This window comes from Grammomys surdaster, unplaced genomic scaffold, assembly GCF_004785775.1.
Source record: "Grammomys surdaster isolate TR1022 unplaced genomic scaffold, NIH_TR_1.0 125688, whole genome shotgun sequence".
NCBI lineage: Eukaryota > Metazoa > Chordata > Mammalia > Rodentia > Muridae > Grammomys > Grammomys surdaster.
Window position 1 is genome coordinate 1,333,546 of NW_021620524.1, and position 8,382 is coordinate 1,341,927.

General features: G+C 50.8%; 2 protein-coding genes across 2 annotated transcripts in view; both read left to right on the forward strand.

Annotated features, from left to right (window-relative positions):
* Positions 1 to 5,411: 5,411 nt before the first annotated feature.
* Ppp1r27 (protein phosphatase 1 regulatory subunit 27) lies at positions 5,412 to 6,595 on the forward strand. The gene is made up of 3 exons (XM_028787979.1): positions 5,412 to 5,697; positions 5,799 to 5,949; positions 6,231 to 6,595. The coding sequence occupies exons 1-3, from the start codon at positions 5,508 to 5,510 to the stop codon at positions 6,352 to 6,354; spliced, it is 465 nt and encodes a 154-aa protein (XP_028643812.1). The 5' UTR covers positions 5,412 to 5,507; the 3' UTR covers positions 6,355 to 6,595.
* A 247-nt stretch (positions 6,596 to 6,842) lies between these two features.
* Mcrip1 (MAPK regulated corepressor interacting protein 1) overlaps positions 6,843 to 8,382 on the forward strand; it is a 7,005-nt gene continuing 5,465 nt past the window's right edge. Inside the window, exon 1 of the mRNA XM_028787869.1 lies at positions 6,843 to 6,910. The gene's annotated coding sequence lies outside the window, so the exon portion shown is untranslated. The remainder of the gene's footprint in view (positions 6,911 to 8,382) is intronic.

Here is an 8,382-nt window from a genome sequence, read left to right on the forward strand (position 1 = left end):
CTCCCTCCCTCCCCTGCCTCTGCACTGCTCTCTTTCCTGTGCTGTTCTTGTGAGAGTTGGGTATATCTGATCTCTAACTCATCCTGTCAAATCTTTGATTCATCACTTTGTCTGCCCCTCAAACATGGCTGCTTCTTTCTACAATCTAACTTTACCTTCATTGTTCTGGATTAAAGGTGTATACTGAGGGCATGTCTGTATTCTTGCCAGAGGGATTAAAGGTGTGTGGTATGTCTACATTCCAGCCAGATCATACAGACCTAGCTGGGTCTTTGGATCTGATTCCTTGCCAAGTCATCTATGTTGCTGCATTAAAATTCCTCAACAAGTTTGACTTGAAGAACCTCAACTTTCTTAGTTCCCACAGAGAAACTAAGACTAGAATCAGTTAATGTTTCCCGGTCTCAAAGCTACCATCTCAACAGGTATCAATATAATCAATAGGCAAAGTGATGACCCTGGGGCTGGCTTTCTCACACTTCCCCTAGTGTGGGCACTGAAGAGAGCACAGCAGTATCTGAGAGTCTTAGGGTCACAGGGCTCAGGGTGGTCACTAGACCCTGGCAGTAATGTTTCAGGCTGCCTTAGATCAGACAGAGCCTACAGTCTTACAGATGTTCTGAGGAGCCCTGTCTGTGTTTGCATGTGTGCATGCACACAAGCTTTCTGAAGCCATCCAGAGCAGGCCATCTTCACATCATCAAGGCTAGGTGCCCTTTCTGCTTGTAACCATTGCACTAGACACAGCCGTTAGCGTAGGCTGAAGGGCTCACCAAATATGGTTGTCTCCCAGGTCGTGGGATGTGGTCATCTCCCCCCATGGCTACCTTGTCCTGCCATAAAAGCTCACACTAGCCCAGGATGCTCCTATCTGATTTGGCTGTGTGGCAGCATACAGAGCAGAGGAAGAGGACCTTCTGTCACTAACTCAGGCAGTGCTACATTGCCCAGGTATCTGTCACTCCAATGCTGTACATTCTGACTCAGCAGTTGGGTCAGCTGTCCTCTTACACCACCTCCACTGGCTCTTGGTGACTTGCTATAAGGCTAGTTTCCAGCTACTTCAGTTCCAGAAGTTTCCGAGGGGACCTGCTGACACAATGGACCTTAAAGTAGGTACAGTCACTTTGGAGTTTGTTGTGGGGAAGATATAAATTCTGTCCCCAAAATGTGAGTCAAGGCTCACTGTGGCCAACATGACAGTGCTTCTAGGGGAGAAAACCCAGCAGGGTTGTGAGCAGATTGTTTCCAGTCCCAGGTAAAAAGGTATGCTGTACATCTGCCCTAGAGACAACTCCACAACTACTGCCCAGCTGTGCAGGGATTTAGTCTATGGATAAGAAAACCTCAGACCAGGCAGCCACTGTCACGCGCTCCGGAGAGAAGAGTGACTCACAGATATCTTTCCCCTTTTGCAGAGGCAGCTGATGAGAGCATTCCAGAGTCAGGCTGTGCAGGGCAGCTACTGGGTGGTGTCTAAAACCTCTGTGGTTGGGCCAGTGGATTAGTAAGGCAACCAAAGGATCTGTGGGGCAGTGGTGAAGACTGGAATTTCCCATCCCACTCCTCCCCTCCGCAGGTAGCCAAAAGCCATTGGCCCGGAACTTAAAAAAAAAAGTACTGCCCTAAACTTCAAACTGGCCCTGAAGTTTAATTGTAGATGGCCCATTCAGCAGGCCTATGCTGGATTACCAAACACCTAACAACCCCAGGCACTGGGTACCTGACACTGCTGCTGGCATTGTCCGAGGTTTCCTTCATTTTCTTGTTTTAGTTTAGTTTAGGCTTGTGTCACCCTTGCTGGCCTTGAACTCAGTATGTAACTCAGGTTGGTTTTGGACTCATGGCAAACCATCTGTTTTAGCCTCCAGAGTTCTGGAATTACAAGTTTGTTGTGGTAACTAGCAGAAACACCAAACTTGTATTGGACTCTGGCTCTCTTGCTAGGCATATGCTGCACCACTGAACTATACTTCCTGTTGTGGACCTTTTTTTTTTTTTTTTTCTTTTTTTGGTTTTTCAAGACAGGGTTTCTCTGTGTGGCCCTGGCTGTCCTGGAACTCACTCTGTAGACCAGGCTGGCTTCAAACTCAGAAATCCACCTGCCTCTGCCTCCCAAGTGCTGGTATTAAAAGTGTGCGCCACAACTGTCCAGCTGTTGTGGACTTTTATAAACTAGAATTGAGTATAGTAATACAAGTCTGGAATCCCAGTGCGTATTGGTTGGTTGGTTGGTTGGTTGGTTTGGTTTGGTTTTGAAAGTTTTCCTGTATAGTTCTGTCTGTCCTGGAACTAGCTCTGTAGACCAGGCTTGCCTCAAACTCACAGAGATCTGCCTGCCTCTGCCTCCTGAGTGTTCGTAGAAACCACTACCCACCTGGCAAGGGGATTGAAAGCTTTTGGGCAGCTGAGGTAGTTCACACCTTTAGTCCTAGCACAGGTGGATTTCTGTAAGGCCAGTCTGCCCTTCAGAGTGAGTTTCAGGATACTCAGAGTTACACAGAGAAACCCTGTCTCAAAGAACAAACAAACAAAAAATAGAAAGCCCGAGGACTACAAAATATTGAAGGATAACCTTTGTATAATTTTTTGTTTTGTTGAGCCTTAAATTTCTGGCCTCTATCTCTCAAGTGCTGGAACTACAGAAATCATCACCACCCCCAACTTTGTGTAAATGTTTTAGTTCATTCTCCAAAAAGTAGGAATTGTAAACCGCACAGACTAGTCATTTTATAAGCTTATACTGACTGGTTGAGTGAATCAGGGACAGAGGAATGTAATTTCAGGCTTTGTTTTCCTGTCAATCACCGTAAGTGATTGACAGCTTGTTGAACTTGCTGAAAGGTGAATATACCAGGTAGAGATCTCAGCTAGGAACACATGACACAGTTCCTAGGAGTAGTGGCTAGAACCTAGGAGTAGTGGCTAGAAGACTTTGGGGCCTAGACGCTGACTCAAACTGAAACACCAAACTCAAGAACCTCTGTGCTCTAAATGGCCAGGGGCCTCACATGCTGAATGTTCTCAGATCTTGCCTCATCGGAGGCCACTCACTAATGGGAGGAGGGGACCGCTTTTCTGGTCCTCCCTGCCATTCTGTTGGTAGCACATTCATCCGAAGGCTTTCATTTGATCCTCTGAGCTGGGAGTACAGACACAACTTTTCCACAACATGAGAAAAGACAATCAGCACATCTAAGGGGGGAGGAGTTCTGTCACCAGGCTACAGTGCAGAACATTTAGTCTCCCTACTTAAGGTAAATAAGTTAGAAGACCTGGTATCTGACTCCTCCCAAGTGACCAGGAGTTAGAACTGTGCCCAGAGATGCAGAGGCACAGAACCATCCCCTGAAGGTTCTCTCAGAGCTTGTAAAAGTTTCTGTGGTACTCAGGCTCAGGGGCAACCCCTGAACACTGAGGTTATATTGAGACATCCCTGCCAGGCAGGGAGTTCTCATTTGGTGCATCCTGGAGCCAGTGGACCTCGGCTTTACACCTACAGGGTGTGTAACATGTTGGCTTGATGCTGGCTGGAAACCAGCCAGGTGATGTAAGGCCCGCTGTTAACCACACTGCTGTCCCAGCTCCCCAGCCTGCCAAGTAGCTGCCCAGTCACAGGCCTCTAATGATCACCTAGGAATCTCATCAGTATAGTAAGTGGGTTGTTTCCGGTCTCACACATTCTAGTTCTCAATACTATTTTTATGCAGTTGTTTTGAGATAGGGTTTTTTTGTGTAACAGCCCTGCCTGTCCTAGAACTCTCTGTTAGACCAGACTGGCCTCAAACTCACAGAGATCTGCCTGCCTCTGCTTTCTGAGTGCTGGGGTTAAAAGTGAGCACCCTTATGCTCCACTGCTCTCCGCTGCTCTCCGTTGCTCTCCGTTCTTTTGAACGTGACTGGGAAATACGATAAGGTCACAATGTGGTACGGTGTACCCTAAGTCTTTGTAAGAACATTTATGGATGGTATCTTTGTAATTCCTGATTACACTCCTGTAATTCCAGATGTGATAGCACACGCCTATAATTCCAGCACTTTTTTGAGGGAGAATTCTGAGTTCAGGACTGGCCAACCTGGAAAACAACTACCTTTCCCGAGGGGGGAAAAATAATAAAAAAAAATGTAATGGGGTAACTGATTGTGGTAATGTACACCTGTAAACTCGCACATGGTAACTAAGGGCAGGATGCTCAGGAGTTTGCCTGAGTTACAAAGGGATTCACTGTCAGTGACACTATCTAAAAAGGTGTGTGTGTAGGTGGTAGGATTTGGACACCATTTGCAGCCATTAGATATGAATGTAGAGTTTGTGTGATACTTTTAGAAGCCAAACACCACCAAGGACTGAGGCTGGTAAGTTCCAGAGGCTGGTAAGCTTGGTGCGAAGGCTCCCTCAGAGCCTCAGAAGGACCCCTTCCTGGTCTGAGGCTGCCAGCCACTGCAACCATAAGGGCAAGTTCTTGTTTAACCCAGTCCGTGTTTGTCACAGCAGCTGTAGCAGAGTCCACCATTAGCTTTTGGAATGCAGGGAAAGCTGTAGCACTGGGAGCTGTCCATAGCTTTGTAACCAAGCATCTGGGCTCCTCTGGCCCAGCTCTGTTCTTGCATTCCGTCTACCAGGTAGTCTCATACCCCCAAGACAAGCATTACCTGAGACCATGGCTGAAGCTGTTGTAAAAGCAAGACAGCCAGCAGAGAATCTGCAGGAAGCTAATGTATGAGGCTCTTCCCTTTCTCCACCTATAATGGACACCATCCTCTGACTCAGGAACAGACTGGATGACACCTTCAATATGAGTCCATAGGCTGTCCAGAACCCAGAGACAGTGGTGTGTGTGTGTGTGTGTGTGCGCACACGAGCGAGCTTGGTGACTCCCATGGAACTAGTAGTGATGATCTGTCTGTAGAGTTGAGATGTCAGTATGATGTACCCTGAAGGCAGTTCTGGGAATCTTCTCTAGAACCCACAAGGACAGGTGAGAGTGACACGTTGGGAAATGGACAGGGCTGTGACCTCCTAAATGACAATGGATCAGTGCTCTTCAGATGAGGAGGGGGCTCAGCTTCCAGCAGGTAGACAGGTGAGCCATCATCCTTCAAGCTCAGACGTTCTTGATGCCCTTGAGCTCACACCCACAGCCTTCTTCACAGACTCTCTCTCTCCTAGTCCCGTCCTCTGTAAGGCACCTTCCAGGTCCAGCTGCGGACAGGGAGGAGTAGCCAGGAAGGATCTGACCCCTTTGGCCGGACATAGCGACAGGTGTGCTGAAAGATGAACCACTAAACATGATCCTGCGCTCAGGGAGGGGGGAGCAGCTCAGTTTCAGCCCCTCGCGTCTGCAAGCATGACTACGCGGCTTTATATAGCCTTGTGAGCACTATATAAGCTGGAATCGAGGTTCTGTCAAGCAGGAGAGCTTACACAGATCTGGTCTGGTTGGGGTACTTCTCACTCATACCCACCAACGTAGGGTTCCACAGAAATAGCCTACCCCGATCCCAGGATGCCCAGCAGAACAGCTCGATATGCTCGCTACAGCCCCCGACAGCGACGGCGACGGCTGTTGGCTGATCGCAGCGTGCGTTTCCCTAATGATGTTCTCTTCTTGGACCACATCCGCCAAGGCGACCTGGAGCAGGTGGGGCGCTTTATCCGGGCTCGGAAAGTCTCCTTAGACACAATCCACCCCTCAGGTGAGTAAGTAACTGATAGACTGGTCTTCTGTCCATAAGGAGGGAGGGGAAGTGCTGTTCAAAGGATTATAGCTTTGACCCTGTGTTCCCACCCTGCCCAGGCCTGGCTGCTCTGCATGAAGCTGTGCTCTCTGGAAACCTGGAGTGTGTGAAGTTGCTAGTCAAATATGGTGCTGACATTCACCAGCGGGATGAGACAGGCTGGACACCACTGCATATCGCTTGCAGTGATGGGTACCCTGACATAGCCAGGTGAGACTATGAAATGTGGTTTAGAGGCTTCATCCTAATCTCTCCAGGTGGACCCCCAAAATATGGCTCTGAGGATGTAGGCAGCAACTCAGGGATTCTGGCAGTTTCTACCCGACTGCAACATTAGAGCAAGCTGGAAAATCTGGCCACAGCTTCCAAGGGGTCAGGTTTCTTCCTCCTCACTCTGCCTGGAAAAAACAAACAGGTGACCCCCCAAATTCTAGCCCTCTGGCCCCGGGGTAGGCTGAGTAGGCTTTAACCACCTGCCCTTCACACCTCAGGTATCTCATCTCTTTGGGGGCAGACAGAGATGCAGCCAATGATGATGGCGACCTGCCCTCCGACCTTATTGACCCGGACTTTAAGGACTTGGTGGAACTCTTCAAAGGAACCAGCATGGATTGAGCCAGCCGTGCCCTTTGGGGGCTTGTGCCTCCTTGGAGAAGTGGCAAGCACTTTGCCCCAGGGACTAGAGTGCCCACTGAACGTGCAGTGAGGCAGCCAGGCTGGTTAGGACTTGTGGGGCACGACCCTTTTGCCCCTATACCCATTTCTCTGGCCTGGCATTTTCTCCAGGTTTGTTTGTTTGTTTTTTTTTAATGGTGATATACTTTTTACTTTTTCAATAAACATGATTCCCAAGCTGTGGTGGTGACTGACTAGGACAATCCAGTACAAAACCATCGCCAGGTATGCTGGGGCTCGCCGGTAGCGCAGGGCCGGGGAACTGAGTGTCCGGGACGCGTCCGCCGGTGTTCTTTTTCAGAGATGCCCGGCAACCCCTCCCTTCCCCCCACACCCACCCGTGTTTCCGGGACGACCTCGCGCACCTCCGACCTCGCCGCACTCCGTTCGCCAGCGATCACGTGGCCCCGCGCCGTTTGCGCCTGCGCGCTGCGTCACTTCCGGCCGGCCCACTGGAAGCGGCGGCGGCGGCGGCGGCGGCGGCGAGGAGGGCGAGGTGAGGAAGGCGCGGCGCGGGAGGCGCGGCGGGGCGGGGCGCTGCGGGCTCCGTGGGACCTTGGCCGCTCCGCCCCGCCCCGCCCTGGTGTCGCTGGGTCGCCTGGCCGGAGCGGGGAGAGACGAGGCCGGTGTCGCCGCGGGGTGCGGACGTGGCGGCAACCTGGAAGAGGCTTTCTTGCCGGGCCGCCCTCCGGGAACCGACGCCCGCGGTCCCGGGGTAGCCCTTGAGGGCGCTTCCTGCTTCTGAGCTGCGCAAGGCCAGCCCCCCAAATCGCGCCGGTGTCCTTGCCGGCTACCTGCCCTGCCCACATCCCAGTTGTCCTGATGCAGTGGCTCTGCGCAAGCCCAGGGCCTGTCCGCGGTCAGTCCGCAAGCTGGACAGGCTGGTGGCCGGAAGTATCGTACCCCTGTTGACAAAAGCAGTCCAGATCCTGGGGTGGTCGACCGAGATAAACATGGTTTTCCCTCTGGACGCCATGTTTCAAACAGAGGACAAGCTCAAGCGAAGGCCCCCAGTGAATTGAGATCAGCTAGTGGATTTCTGGGGAGTGTCCAGGACATTTAGACAGCGATGTGACAGGAGAGAGTAACAAGAGCCAGGTCCTTCAGAAGAAGGGGCTGTGTTTGGGTCCAGATAGGGACTATCTAATAGTTTGTTAGTCCAGGGAGAGAATAGGATACGAGTTCTAGGTCTGATGACCTGCCACCATCATCTGGAAGCAGGACCAACGTGTCACCACACTGTGGCTCCTGCTTGGCTGGTCAGTCATTAACTAAAAGCCTCACAATTTGTAAAGGATACAGGTATAACTTGAAGCAGGGAGCGTTGACACATACCTTTAATCCCAACACTTTGTGAGGCGGAGTCAGAAGGATCAGAAATGTAAGACCAGCCACAGTTACGTGAGACCTTTTTTTCTAAAAGGGGTGGGGAGAGGAAGGAAGGGAAACATTTGGATAGTAGAAGTTCCAGAAGAACAGAGTGACCAACCACTGCACCACTAATTGTGGTGAAGGACCACTTTTCATTGTTGATTTGGTGAACAGCAAAGTAGGACCACCTAGCATCACGTGCCTGGCACATTGGATGTATTTAGCAGAGTTGAATAGGGTTCTGGGTCCCCAGTACCCTGTACTGTCCCCCTACCCTGCCTTCCAAGGCCTTGGGTCCCATAGAAGAGGATAGTTCTAAACAGAATAAAGCCATTCAGGACCTCTCCCTAGGAATAGAGGAGCTGTGAGCAGACCCAGAGAGGATGGGAACCTGATGTAGGATGCAGACGGGAATTGAGGCAAGCTCCAAGATAACGAGCATCTAACACCCTGGCCAGCTTCTGCAGCCTGAAGGCCCTGGGCTGTGTCGGGGCTGGGAGCCATTCAGGTCACCTCTTAGGTGACAGCTGCTTCATCCTCTGAAATAGTACTGTGAGATGCCTTCTTCCCGGCCAGCTGTGATAGAACCATGAACAG

Bases quoted from the DNA above. Each gene is read 5' to 3' on its own strand.
- Ppp1r27 (XM_028787979.1), top strand. From the start codon at position 5,508: ATGCCCAGCAGAACAGCTCGATATGCTCGCTACAGCCCCCGACAGCGA. The intron at 5,698-5,798 runs GTGAGTAAGTAA...CACCCTGCCCAG, and splicing joins AGACACAATCCACCCCTCAG to GCCTGGCTGCTCTGCATGAA. The intron at 5,950-6,230 runs GTGAGACTATGA...TTCACACCTCAG, and splicing joins GGGTACCCTGACATAGCCAG to GTATCTCATCTCTTTGGGGG.